We start from the raw sequence: 14,818 nt of genomic DNA on the forward strand, positions 1-14,818 counted from the left end.
GAACATGGGCTCCCTCCATTAAAAAACAAACACATGCCTTGGGCTCTGTAGTGAAGACACAATAAGCCCACTTCTTTTGAAGAGGACACACGTGGCTTTCAGAGGCATCAGGCCCCGCCTCCCTCCCCAGTGGCTGCTGTGCACCCCTCGGTGCAGAGCACAGGTCTGGTCTGCAGCCTGAGAAGAGTAGGTGACTTGCCCCACATCAGGTAACAACTTAGCACATTTAAGAAGTGAGTCCGGGTGTCAGGAATGTCTGTGCCCCACACCAGTATCTGGGGACTGAACTTCCTCAGGCTCACCTACTCACCTGTGGTCAGCACCTACTCCATCCCAGGCAAAGTGTGTTGACTCAGCATTTTTGGCCCTCCCTACTTTCAGTCTTCAGGTCTCCTTGCTGACCCTCTGTTCCATGTGTCCAAAATGTGCAAAGACTCACTCCCCCTCACTCTGCCAGAGCCCATCGTCACTTGCATGTGTCATTGGGCTCCAAGACCTGTCCCCATAAGCGGTGTTTTCAGGGCGGCTCCCTGCTTCTTTGACTCAAGGGAGGACAGTTCAGTTACCCCAGGGACCATTCATTCATACACGTCCCGTTGTCCTATAGGGTTGCCCACCCTGTCTCCTCCAAGAAGCTGTCCCCTCAGTCTGCCCTTCACCCTTCCCTACAGTCCCTTCACTTTCCTCTCACTGGCTGGTGCAGTTCTCTATCTTCTGTCCTTTGAAATGTCCCCATGGTCAGATGGGCTGTGGGCTCTCTGCTGAGTGCAGCCAGGTGTGCCCTGGCCTCTGCTGTCCTCCCCCACAGCGCTCCTTCCCCCTCCATTGTCCCCCAGGTCCCCGTTTGTTGTTGGGTTTTTGTTTTGACTTTGGAAGAAATATTTTTAAACATTACAGGGGCAGCTGACAACCAGAATTTCCCTTTCTGCTTTTCCTTTCTTTCCTGCACCCAACCTGCAGCCCAGGATTCTGGTCTTCCACATGAAAGTACAAAGCATGCAAAATTCAAGTTGAATTTTCAGTCCTGTGATTTTCAGAGATATAACTTCTGGCACTAGGAGACTAAGGTCCTGACAAAGCAGATTTGCACTTAGAAAGGTCCAGAACCCTGGGGCTTCTCCTCCCTGCCGCCAAAGGCAGCACTTCATCATAGCACTCAGTCTCTGGGGCAGAGGTGGAACCTCTGAGAAGAAAGTATCCCTTTTGCAGAGATGTGCCTGGGTTCCTATGGAGAAGCACCCTGGCACTGACTCAGCCAGGCAGAGTGTGGCCTTGCAGTGCAGCTCTCACCAGGGAGCCAGGAGGGCGGGGTGTGGCAGCCACCAGCCCGTGCCAGTGCAGATTGGTGAGCCACAGCTTTTGACAGGTGCACGACTTTTCTGATGGAGATCGAGGACGAGATCTCCACAGGAAAGAAGTTTCTTCTTGCCCGAACTATACTGTTAACTAGCCAGGAAAGTATGTGTTTGGTGCCGAAACTAGCACCACATTTGCCTATAGATTTATCTTCCAGAATTCCTTTGGGAGCTCCTCCAGACACACCCTGTTCTAGACATCTTGGGGAGGTGGTAAATTCTCCTGGCTGCATCAGTGAAATTGTGCTTGGTCATTCTCTTAGAATCTGGAAGATGATCCATTGTTTCTATATTGTAACTTTCACAGGTGCTTGATGCAATAATGGTTCTATTACAAATTAAAATATTTCTCCTCTCAAGCATATAGCAACACGTAACAGTATTGTAAATTTGGAAATCTGTCATATCTGTATTCACCCATGTTAGGCATTAAAGGCAGAGTTAGTATTTTATTGCCATTTTAAAAATGGAAGATACTCCCTGGCTGGCGTAGCTCAGTGGATTGAGCACAGACTGTGAACCAAAGTGTCACAGGTTCGATTCCCAGTCAGGGCACATGCCTGGGTTGCAGGCCATGGTCCCCAGCAACCACACATTGATGTTTCTCTCTCTCTCTCTCTCTCTTTCTCCTTCCCTGTCTAAAAAATAAAATCTTTAAAAAAAATGGAAGATACTGATTTCAAAACAATGTATAAAAGTTTCCTTACAGTCAGTAATGTATTTATATATTAACTAACTAAATATCTAACTAGACAACACAAAATACCTAAATTTGTTGTGCAGTTACCAGTTCTATGGAGAAATCTGGCTCACATGATACTAAGTGCATTAAAACATCATTATGTTAAACATGCTGGATTTGTTTGCAGGAGCTGTTTTTCTTAATAGATACTTTCTGTGAGGCTTTTGTTTTTTCTCATAGTTTAAATTTCAAGCAATTAATAGAGTGATTGCATGAGTGTGTATACATACCTTGGCATAATACTTTTATTTTAACACCCAGATTAGAGGGGGAAAATCCACTTTTCTTAACCTTTGTGAAGATACTGGCTGACGCACAGTTTAAGAAGGTGTTATGTTTGAAATAGCTCCTAATAGATATTGGCATCTTTTATTGGTCTTATTGCTAGAAAATATTTTATATTTGTATAATTTGACAGTCATCTTTAGGTAATATTTACTAAGTACCCCCGGTGTAGTAGGAAGATACCTTAGTTTAAAAAAAAATCCCTGAGGGAAAAAGAATCTTAAAAAAAAATGTTCAGTGTAAAACTTCTGGAGTTGAACAACAATGTGAATATATGCAATGTGGACCTGTGTACTCAAAAATGCTTAAGATGGTAAATTTGATATGATGCAGTTTTTACCACTATTTTTTAAAGTCAATGCATAGGTGAGGTAGTCTTTGAAACAACCTGTTCTCTTTTGCACATGGTTACCAAGTGGAAGCGCCAGTGGGTTTGGTTCAGACAGGGCCAGGGTGAGGCGGTCAGGAGGATGGGGCAGGGTGGCAGTGGGAGACTGCACTTCCCCTTCTGGTGCTTGTGCAGCCAGGGACCCCTGGATGCCACTGGGCTGAGTCACAGTCCCAGAGGCACCTCCCTTGTGAGCTGGTCTGAGAAAGACAAGACCTTCCTCCCTTGCCCTGATGTTTCTATGCCCCTGCCCTCTCACCTCTGACGGTGATGCCTCCACTGAGTGCATCATACTGGAGTGCACTGCTGGTCCTCAAAAAGCCCTGCATGCCAGCCCATGCCACCCGTTCGCCCTGGTATCTGCACCCGACTGGAGCAGGTGGGCAAGCCACCCTCCAGGCTTTACTGCTACAGCTGTCAGCTGGAGCAGCTCCAAGCGGGGCTTCAGTCTCGAACCCCATCCTCCATCTTCTGCCTCAGCCTGTTTTCTTATGACACCCTCACCCAGAAAGCACTCCCAAGGAGGGAATTTAAAGTATGTCCCAGATGAAACTCACTCAGAAAACCTCTTTTTTTTTCCATAAAAGAGTTTGGCCAGAAAGAGATTAAGCTGAGATGCACCAGGAATATAATCAGATCCTTTAGACCACAGCCAGTTTCCTTGCCTTTAATTTTTATGGACTACTTAGTATCTAGAAGCTTGCACCTGGAATCAGTAATCTTTGCCATTTCCAGAGAAGGGGTGGTGGTATCTTCTGGTAGTGGATTGTTTTTTCTTTTGCTAATTTACAGTGCTCTCTTTGGCCCTGTTCCCATTAGGAGGTGAAAGCATGGAAATTAAAAAACAAATCACAGGAATGAGAAGGTTACTGAATGATAGCACTGGGAGGATCTATCAGCGTGTTGGCAAGGAAGGCGAAAAATTAAAAGAAGAACCCCAGGATTTGGACTCCATTTGGCCCCAGCGTTTGAACTCTGCTGAGGCCCCACAGAGCCTCCACCCTTCTTCTCGGGGTGCGTGGAATGAGTTCCCAGCCCAGAGCGGGCAGCTCTCAGGGCAGTCTGGCCCCCGCGCTAGAGCCTTCCAGAGTCAGCCCCACACTGCCGGGAGCTCCAACGGTATGGTCGTTATCAGGCATTTAGAATGCTCTTACGGGGGGTTGTCCGAGTGTTGTTTTATTCCTAAATGTTCATTGTGTTCAGTGAGTCCTCACTTAATGTCATCAGGTAGGTCTTTGGAAACTGCGACTTCAAGCAAAATGATATATAATGAAACCAATTTTACCATGGACCAATTGTTCCTACGGCCTATTTCTGGTCACAAAAGCATCACCAAACTTCTAAATAAAGACCCAAAACACTTGTAATATTACACATTGAAGTAAATGTGAGCTATCTATACATTTAAGAAAGGTGAATAAAAATAAGTAAGAGAATTCTTTTCCAACTCGCTGATTCCAATTCAGGATCACGGGTGTCCGGAGCCTCTCCCAACAGTTCAGGGTACAAGGCGTGGACCCGCCCTGGACAGGATGCCCTTCCATCCCAGGGCCACTCACACCCGCACTCACTCAGACCGGGACAACAGCAACACAGCAGTGGACTTCAGGTGCACACCTTTGGGATGTGGGAGGAAACCCACACAGACGTGGGGGGAATGTGCCAAGTCCAAACAGGCAGTGGCCTTGGCCAGGAATTGATTTCTTTTTCTCATCAGTGTTATCAGAAAATGACACTAATGCTGTACATTAAGCCCTACTTTAATCACCTGCCTTAGTTGAGTTATTTTAAGAGACAGGGAAGACATGGAAGGAAAAGTTGCAGAATATAAAATACGAGACTTGAGACTCAGGAAAGACTGGGGTTCTATAGTAGAAATGATGATTTCTCTGAGATTTTAGCCCTTTAAGAAGTTGTAGCTGCCGTTCGCTGGTGTGCAGGTTTTGTCACGAAAGACTGAACACTAGGGCAGAAAGAGCGCCCTCCCCTTTGTCGTTAAAAGAAGACTCCTGGTCATGTGGTGTATTAGTAGTACATCCCCTTGCTTACACCGTTGCTTTTCTTTTTTTTTTTCTGCATTGTGCTTTCTTTTTTTTTAAGTTTTATTTTAATCATTGTTCAAGTACAGTTTTCTTCCATTTACTCCTGTTCCAGCCCACCCACCCAACCCTCCCCACTTCCCTCCCATTACCACCCTCCCCCTAGCTTTTGTCCATGTGTCCTTTAAATTTGTTCCTGTAAACGCTTCCCATTCTCCCCTGAAATTCCCTCTTCTCTCCCCTCTGGTCAAAATAAAAAGCTTTTGCACAGCTAAAGAAAACAGTGTCAAAATTAAAAGAGAACCAACTGTATGGGAAAACATATTTGCCAATGATACCTCAGACAAGGGTTTAATCTCCAAAATATATAAAAAACTTACACGACTCCACTCTAAGAAGACAAGTAACACTGTTGCTTTTCTTCATCATCAGAAGAGTTGTAGTGAAAGGGAGGACTGATAACCCAGCACCCTAGTCCCTGTTTTAACCTCATATCCCAGCTACTGAACCAAATGCTCCGTATTTTATAACTTGCTTCATTAGGGTTGAAATGTATTCCTTTAAAGTAAAATTTCCTTAATTGAAATTTCTAATTGTTTAGAAAAAAATCAAATGGGAGTTTTTTTTCCAAAACTTATGGGAAAAATGGATGATTTTTTTCCAGTCATGTTAAATTTCCTCCAATGACTTTGGATGTTACTTGTCCTATAAATTATGTATAGATGTACAGACCTATAGTTCCCACAAGAAAGAGGTAAAAATTCATTTTCAGTTTTCTTGAAAAGTAAAGGATTTTTCCCATTTGTTATCCTTCAAGATTAAAAATTGTTTTGATTATTATTTTTTAAACACAATTTGCAGTAACCAGTTCAGATGCGTGAAAAGCCATCCTGGGACACCGTTGATGAGACCCGAGGGACCCAAGGAGGTGTACCGGCGTCTTCTCTTTCTCTCTTTCATACGTCAACATCAGATTCATAGGTTGGCCTGCATCCAGCTTGCAGGGAGATGGCTCTTGAAAGACTCCTCCATAAAAATAAAAAGTCAGTTCTCTTTCAAATTAGAAAATGATTTATAACAAGCTGAAAGGAGTTGGTTTTGTCCTCTAAAAAGAATAAAGACAGTACTTAGAATAGTGATTAGGAATGGTCGACAAGGGCCCCCTGATTCTTTGGCCATGGAAGAAGCTCGAAGAGAAATAAGCTGCCCTCAGGTATGGGTGGAGTTAGTAAACTCCACAGCAGTAAGTTTTGGGTGAACAGAGTTCTCTTTCCCAGTATACAAGGAAGGTGCATTGACTTTGTAGGAAAATGTTGTGTTGAAAGCTACTAACATAAATTCCCTGGTATTCATTTGAAAATAGATCTCTTTTGTGTTTGTTTCATCTTTTCAAGAGAAATTTATCGTATATAACTATGACTGGTATTTCACTGAAATTATTTGCAATTTAGGTGTTATAACACCTCAGTTTGCTACAATTTTGAACATAAATAATTATGCTACTCCAAACATTGTTATCTAAGTATTCCATGATTTTGCTGTGGTGAATTTTTCTATAGCATCCACAACTAATGAATATTATAGGATTTAAATTATATATAATGTAAAATAGAAGATGTAATTGGACCAAAACATTACCTTACCTCTTCCACCTATGGAAAAACCTAAGGGATACAAGTGACTCACTTATACAGCCCATTTTATGAGAGTGGGGTTGTGTACTGGTGCTAGAGGGGGCGCCACTGAAAGCGTGGTTTTCCGAATGTTCCCTTTTATTCTAAGGACAGTAGGAAGATGTTTGTTTGCTTATTATAAGGGGAAAAGAATAGGATAGTTATTTTAAAGAAAATATGTTGAACTTAAACAGTGAAGAAAGTCTAAAATGATGGAACTGTAAGAATTGGGAATGGAAAAAAAGATAGAGGAGGATTGCCTTCATTAAGCTGGAGAAAAGCCAGTACATCAACACCCTCTAACCCATCAAGATCAAATGTACCCTCTCATACCATCCCCCCACTCTTCCCCACCCCACACACACTGCACTCAGAGAGCGCCCTGAAAGTTTTAGTGTGTTGACAGTTCTTAATTTTTGAGATAACATGCTAAATACCAAGACTATTTTTTTTCATAGTTAGACACATTTAATTCTTACTATGAACTCTTATAACACATGCAGTTGCCGGGGGGGGTTTTTGTTTTGTTTTTTTTTTCTTTTTTATTTTTGTAAGGCTGTTCTCAGAGCTAGTTTTTTTTTTGTACAAAATAGCGTGAGCGTGTTTCCAGTGCATCTTTCAGCTATTGTTATATGAGATGAACTGGTGTGACAATAGGAAGGCCTGCTGTGACAGTGCATTGTTTGTGAACTTTCCTGCAGGCTCCACCACCCTGTGAAATACACACACCTTGTAATAAATACAGAAACCTAGATAATTAGATAAAGTCAGATGCACAAATTTAAGTTGTGAAAAATATTGGGTACATTTTCCTTAGGCACAGTCTCATAATGATTGCACAGGCTTTGAGTCCTGTCAAAGTATCTTTTTTTCCTCTTTATAATTTTGGTGTTGTATGGAGTGTGTCATTCTTTTCTTTCATGCCTAGGAGAACTTCCAGTGTTGAATTCATCAGCTGGATCAAACTGCTGTACCTGTAACTGCCAGTCAACATTGCAGGCCATTCTCCAAGAACTCAAGACCATGCGGAAATTAATGCAAATTCAAGCAGGTACAAAGATTACACCTCAGATGCAGCCCTCTGATTCTTAATGCATATCTGACATCTAAAATTGGATGTTTAGAGTGCTTTTATTATTGAGTTCTTCCCTCTGTGCTGTCTTGCTGTGATTTTTCAAGGGTCTGTTTTCTCAGCTTTTTCTTCAACCCATTTTCCCTTTAGCAAATCTATTGGATTTTTTATTGTTAGTACTACTCCTCCTCTACTTATGTACATGTGCTCTGTATACCTCACCCCCTGATCTCCTAACACCTCACAATTGTCAGTTCATTGTATTTTTAAACAGTTAAACAGGAAGGTGGGCAAAGTTCTTCAGCTCATTTTCCGAATGTGAATTGACAAAGAGGTTCCATTCTGATCAGGAAAGAAAATGAGGCTGCCTCATCTCTGATGCTCAGTTTAGGGCTGCCTGCACCTTGACGACCCCACTCCTGCTGTTGGGGCTGGCATGGCAGCAGGGAAGCCACGCAGGTGTGGAGGAGCCCTTTAGGAATCCTGGGCTCCAGTGGTGAAGCGCACAGGCTGACAAGAGGTGCTGGCCCTCACTCTCTGCTGGTGACCTTTCTCCCTAGCATTCAAGACAGAGAAGCTCATAGACATGTTTCGTCTTCTTTATTTACATGACACCATTTTTTGTCCTCACTCCTGTTAGACAAGATGAAGAAAGAAGAGCAGTGAATTTGCAGTTTGGGGTCAGAGTTCAGTTTTTCCTCCTTTACCTGAGCCACTTCTCTGAGCCTCAGATTTCTCCTCTGTTACTGGAGTATTAATATCTCGCTCTCAAGGTTGTTTTCAAAAGAGAAGGAGGTAGTAAATGAGCTCTGTAAAGCATGACACGAGTGCAAGCTATTTCATGAGTACTGTCCTAAAGACCACTGGGCATTTCCTAGAAGTCTGGAAGGCTAGGTCTTCATGATAGTGGCTCTGTTTTCTAATCCTCACGATTAGAGGGGGGAAAGAACTTTTTTGTCACAGATAGAGAAAATAAGCAATCATTTTACTAAGCCTTTCCTCTTGTCAGGGAAAAGTGCTTCTCGACCTTGGCCTAAAGCAGCATAGTCATATATGACTAGCATTCCCATCCTTCCCTTGTAAAGGTATTCACAAAGGTCAGCGTTCAGAAATTGTATGTGATGCCTTTTAGTGACTTCTAGTAAAATTTTAATATTAGTGATGTGCTTTTGATATTAAAGAGCTAAATACTTAAGACATCTTAGTCGCCCAAGATCACATGAAAGTAAGGTGAACAAAAGGCTCTCTGAAAAGCAACATCTAATTTTATGTGCTGAATTTGGTTTGATTGCAAGGGGGAAAAGCATTTTGGTCAGGTCAGTAAGCATTTACCTCACCTTGTTCTACCATGATATCCTGTGTTCTTACTAACCGGCTGGAAAGGCTAACATCTCCTAAATAAGGAACTCAGAAAGAAAAGTTACTTCCCCATGTACAGATTCTGTTTTCAGAGGAAGAATTTGTTAGCACCTAAGAAAATATGCATAGGCAATTGTACTGATTTATTTTGTTACTTAAGCTCTTTACTACTGAAATGGCAACTATAAAAGCTATTTTAGAAACTTTTAAGTAGATGCCACTTTGTTGCAATGTTTGCTGTTCTGAAGCTTTGCAGATTAGGGAAGTGGTCAGTCCAAAGGTGTAGGAGGGCAGAAAGGATCAACTAAATAAGTTACTCTTCTTTAACTTAAGAATTTGTTGTGTGGCTAGGTTTTATTGCCTTTAAGGTTCAATTTAGTTTATATATATTTTGAAAGTTTTATTTTTAAGAAGACAAGAAGTAGGATCAAAGGATAAGATCTGGATGCAAGAAAACTTTAGCTATGTCTAGACTTGCAAAAGGAGAAGAAAACTCAGTCCCTTGTATTTTCTAAACCAAAAACATTTTCACTTTTAATTTAGAATAGCAAGGCTTGGAGAGGCGTGTGTTTTAGACTTGACAGTTGCTTCAGTCGTCCACTTGGCTTTGGGGATATTCAGCCTTGGGTGGAAATTTGGAGAGAACAGAGAAAAGCTCTGCACTCCAGCTTGCACATTGGGAATACTTGAGGAGCTTCAGAAAAATCTCAGTGCCCGGGCACCAACCCTGGATGGAATTCCAGTTCAATTAATCCGGGGTGAGGCTGAAACGCTGAAGCTTTCTTCAAGCTCTGGGGTGATTCTAATGCACAGCCAGATAATCTCAGAACCCAGTGAGCTTGGGGAATTCCTGTGCTGGTGATGAAAAATGTTTCAGTTTACATGCAGTGCAAGTATAATAGTTCGTTTCTAACACTCAGTTATAAATCTCTTCCCAGCCTGGAGATGAAAATACCATGTTTAGAGTATGACTATTCTTTATTTGCAATCTACATTTATTTGCAGTTAAAGAGCTTCAATTTTCATTTAACATATTTATAGGTGTGTTAATGTAAAAAGGCAAGCATACCCTATGGTCACATCTAGTAAGCCATATTAACACATGAAAATTTAAATAACAAGGCCATATTTTCCTATTAAACTTTCTGTGAGAGTATTCATAAATATTAACAAACATTACTTTTCAAAGTGCACCTGTGGAAATTATAATTACCATCCTTATTTCTTTAAGTATATTTTCAGTATTAGTACTTAGCTCTTGTTGAGTGCTTTTCGCCTTTTCTGGATTTTACTCACTTGCTCAACTTGTATAGAACTATATTATTTCTACTTTTCAGCCACATAAAACTGAGGCATGGAGAAGCAGGCTAGTCTGAACCAGCAGTGTAGTGCTGTGGAGACAGTTGATGTGTGGACAGTACTGGCTTGTGAGGAAGGAGTCACTGGACCTGACAAGTGACTAGCAGGCTTTGTCCACATGCTTCCTGGTGCATGCACACTGGTCACTCCATCCTGATTCGTTTGCTCAGTTGCTTGGTCTTACCCAGATGATGATCCTTGTCCAGTCTTTGTCAGTTTCAGTGCTAGCAACTGATCAGTTTAACCCAAAATGACAATTGGAATATTCCTGAAACTGGCTTACCCAAAAGTATGGGCATCTATACTTCAATTTAAGTTAGGAGTTCTCATTGATATAAAAATGTCACGTGATTTGTAAAATGATGTTCAGGTGTTTTCTCATAGCTCATCATCCTTTTCTTTCACTGAACCCAGCAGTAGCAGTACAATCAATTATTCACCAGCATCTGCAGCAGAGTTCTCCCTTGGGTGTTTTTCTGCCTTTAGAACGTTAAGGTGCTCCAGAGCCCACATTTGGTAAAGCCAGGTCCAGCGTGCTTTATTTTATTCTGGTGTGCTTCGTCTGCAGATAGACGGGTGCTAAGTTTTTCCTAAGTTGGACACAATTGCCTGTACCATATTTTTGTTTATTGTTCACAGTTGGAACCCAAAACAGACAACAACCCCCAATTTCCCTTATATGCTCCCAGCGAACTGCTGTCTCACGCAAGAGAAATAAAAAGAAAAAAGTGCCCCCTAAGACTGTTGAACCTCTTACTGTGAAACAGAAGCCCAGTGTGTTAGAGACTGAGAAGAAGACCGCTGTGGCCTCAGAGCAGCCTGCCCTCCAGGCGGCTGAGCACACCTCCGCCTCCGAGAACCACGTCCTGGGATTTGGCATTGTTCTGGAATCGCCTTCCTCAGATGTAAGTTGATGTTTTCTGGCTGCTGACGCTAAAGTGATGTAACTGTCAGGGATTTTATCATATTGCTACACTTTCCTATTAACTCCTGCTGCCCAGGCAAACTGAAAAAACTTGTAGAATACATGTGGGAAAGAGGAAAGGAAGATGATGAATAATTTGCCTGCCTAGTATTTTCTCTTCTGAAAATCTTATGCCTTATTTATTTAAGCATGCTTCCATTCTGTATCTCTGAAAGAAGAAAGGTTATAGAGTAAGTAATCTACTCACTAATTTCTCTAACATTTTTAATTTTAAAGTGGCCATTTTCAATTTCCTCAGTGTAGTGAGCTAAAAGAACATAATTAAATCCTTTGTAAAGGAGTATAAATGAAGTGAACCTTACAGATAAAGTCATACCTTTGTGGAAACACAAACTAATAATAAAAAAAGGAACAGTAGTGCTAATTCTCTTTTATAGATGCAAACTACACTGCTAATTAGGCTGCAGTGCCATGTCATTTACTCTGTGTAATGATAGGTTAATGCTCTGCAAAGATTCTTCTGTTTTAATATCATAGACAGAATGTTGTTTCAAGTCCAAGATGTTGGATGATGTCTACAATATCCATCTGACTTACCACTTTATATCCAATGACCATGCACTAATTTTGTCAATAGTGTGCTGTATGTGCAATTGCATACTCTCTTTACAGTATCTAAGTACCTCGATGTTGTAAACCCCAACTTCTTGGGAGAGTTCTTAAATAAGAATGAGTGATCTATTATTATCAAATTGCATAGAATGAGAATCTTGCTAAGAACTCCCACAGGCCTTTATGAGATTGGAGTTTGTCCCTACCTTTTAAATAAGAAATAAATTGCTGTTTTAAAAAAGTGTTCCCTTTCACATTGCATAGGAAGACAGTTCGCTAGCATGTATCCACTTTGGGCCTTTAATAAAGGGAGGCAACAAAAATAATCATCTTGTGACTTTTTTAGACCAGAAAAATCATTTGAACTTTTATTCAATCCTTAGTGTCAAAGATTTTTTGTTTTAGTTTTTTTTTTAAAGATTGATTTTATTTATTTATTTTTAAAGAGAGAGGAAAGGTGGAAGAGAGGGAGAGAAACATCAATGTGTGGTTGTCTCGCGTCCCTCCCTCTGGGGACCTGACCTGCAACCCAGGTGTGTGTCCTGACTGGGAATTGAACTGGGGACCCTTCAGTTTGCAGGTCAACACTCAATCCACTGTGCCACACCAGCCAGGGCTGTTTTAGTTTTTATCTGTGAACACATGCTATAGTTGTTAAGAAGTTCTTCTAGACTAGAGCTTAATTTGAAAAAATCATTAATGATGATAATGTCTTACCCTGGGCCAGTGAGTGCCTTTGATTCAATTATATTGCTATTGCGACTAAGGCTCTGGCTTCAAAACCCATGTAGATCACATGTTTGGAAGCCGAGGTAAATTACTCCCTAACACAAAGTACATTCAATCCTAAACAATTTTCTCAATACTTTAACATTTTCCTTAGCATTCTTTTTTGATAGGCACTGATGTATCAGGAACAATCATTTGAGTTGTATAAAACATCTCTTACATGTGTTGATCTAATGCTAACAACTGAACTTATTCTCTTTTTAACTTTTAAGTTCCAGATGTACTTCAAAGATAAATTGAAGAATAGCTGATAAAGGCCTTATATATGTTAGTGAAATAGAATTTTTTTATCTTTACCAACATCAGTATTATATGTTTATTAATATACCAAATAAATATAATTTGCTTTTTATTCATGATTATTTTTTGCTGATAAGAGCTATTAAATTTAATAATGCACATTCATAATTGTCCATGAGAACTCAGTTAGGTGCTTATTTCATTGATGGAAGAATAACATACTTGAAAAGAAAAGCAAAATATATATGTGGATATTACCTGTACATTATTCAGCTGACAAGCTATTTGATTCATCTGTTCAGTGGAAACACACTGCAACTGGGAGACTGTGCAGTGTGTCCTGTCATTGGGCAAAGACACTTTGTCCGTGGATGGTGCTCATTGGCATTAATGAGGCTGGGCTGTGACATCTCTGGTGGAGGACATCGACTCCTATAGGTGGACAGGACCCTCAGTGCTAAGGCATCCAAACTTAGGTGCCTTTTAGTCTTCTTATTACTTAGCCACGAGCTCTTTAAAATTTGGTGGAAGTGCAGAGGAGAAAACAAAATATATAATAATATTGTAGGAATTTTTAATAAAACAGATTGGATAGAAATTGTGTAATTGAAGATGGACTCTGAACAGTACCCAGCATTGGGAGGGTTAGGTCCAAAGTTGTATGATTGACAAGTGTTCCAGTATTGCTAGAACAGCTGTCTGGCCAGCACTGGTAGCAGATGATGATATGAAAGCAGGGCAGGGCCAGTCGGTGAAAGCCATGGATTGACTTGCAAGTGCCCTTGGCCTTTATCTCGTGGGCACTAGGGAACCATTGCAAGTTTCAAGTAGAGAAATAATCACACCTTTGTTTTAGGTAGAAACTGGAACAATGTTGTGGATGATAGATGGAAGAAGATAACAGAGACACGCAAACCAAAGGGAGAGGCAGTCAGCCAGGCAGAGGCTGAGAGGGTCTGTGCTCGAACAGTGAGCCTGAGGAGAAGAGATGAGAGACATTTGGGAGGTGCCTGTGCAGGCGACTTGGTGACTCAGTAGGAAGTAACCTCCAAATTTCTGTCTTGGAAAACTGGGTTGGTCACTAAATTGTCCTGACTTCTTTAACCGAGATAGGGAAAGGAAGAGCAGAAGCAGCCTACAACTCTGGATGGGAAGTAAAGTAGGTTTAGTATCCTCAGAATGTTGATTAGATATTTGGAGCACAGGAGAAAGACAAGAAGTGGTAGCAATGAAAAAATAACACATAAAATCTATGCTTTATAATTTTTTAAAAAATCAGTTTTAAATGATTATTTTTTAATAAATATTTTATTTATTTATTTTTAGGGAAAGGGGAAGGTGGGGAGAAAGAGAGGGAGAGAAACATCAATGGGCGATTGTCTCATGGGACCCCTACCAGGGACCTGGCCCACAACCCAGGCGTGTGCCCTGACTGGGAATTGAACTGGCAACACTTTGGTTCACAGGCTGGCACTCAATCCACTGAGCCACACCAGCCAGGGTGTTTTATTACTTTTTCAAATGTAAAAGATACTATACAGTCTTAAAAATTCACAATGTATTATCTTTTTTATGCTGGGACTTTTAAAGTCACCCAAATATAAATTTGTTCATCTATGCACAAACACAAACATAAGCATCCATGTGGGACTATAGATGGTTGCAGGGAGCACACTGATAATGGTTATCTGTGCTTAAAGGAGAAACAGCAGTGAGCTGTATGCACAGCCAACTGCAGTGTCGACACCTCAGAGTCTTGTAAACACGAGATAATACAGAGAATGTGGGAAAATCCTATTGCAGTACCTTGCACATAACAGGTACTCAATACATGTTACCTTAGTCTGCAATTGATGAAACACATGCATTTGTGTTAAGTTTAATATACGAAATAAACTTACGAAACTTTGGGTCTAAGACTTGGCTTTAATTTAGAACCCTCCCCTCAATTTAACTCCCATTTTCTCATTCTTTTCTTGT

At 41.0% G+C, this 14,818-nt stretch overlaps 1 protein-coding gene across 8 annotated transcripts in view; it reads left to right on the forward strand.

Moving 5' to 3' along the window:
- BEND7 (BEN domain containing 7) overlaps window positions 1-14,818 on the forward strand; it is a 97,398-nt gene that overhangs the window by 24,857 nt on the left and 57,723 nt on the right. For all 8 annotated transcript variants that reach the window (XM_045857994.1, XM_045857995.1, XM_045857992.1 and 5 more), the window contains 3 exons: window positions 3,590-3,889; window positions 7,411-7,533; window positions 10,912-11,177. In XM_045857994.1, the coding sequence (XP_045713950.1) occupies window positions 3,601-3,889; window positions 7,411-7,533; window positions 10,912-11,177 (678 nt within the window). In that variant the 5' untranslated portion in view covers window positions 3,590-3,600. The remainder of the gene's footprint in view (window positions 1-3,589; window positions 3,890-7,410; window positions 7,534-10,911; window positions 11,178-14,818) is intronic.

The sequence above is a fragment of the Phyllostomus hastatus genome, unplaced genomic scaffold (genome assembly GCF_019186645.2).
Source record: "Phyllostomus hastatus isolate PE091 unplaced genomic scaffold, TTU_PhHast_1.1 phas_scaffold_1674, whole genome shotgun sequence".
Lineage (NCBI taxonomy): Eukaryota > Metazoa > Chordata > Mammalia > Chiroptera > Phyllostomidae > Phyllostomus > Phyllostomus hastatus.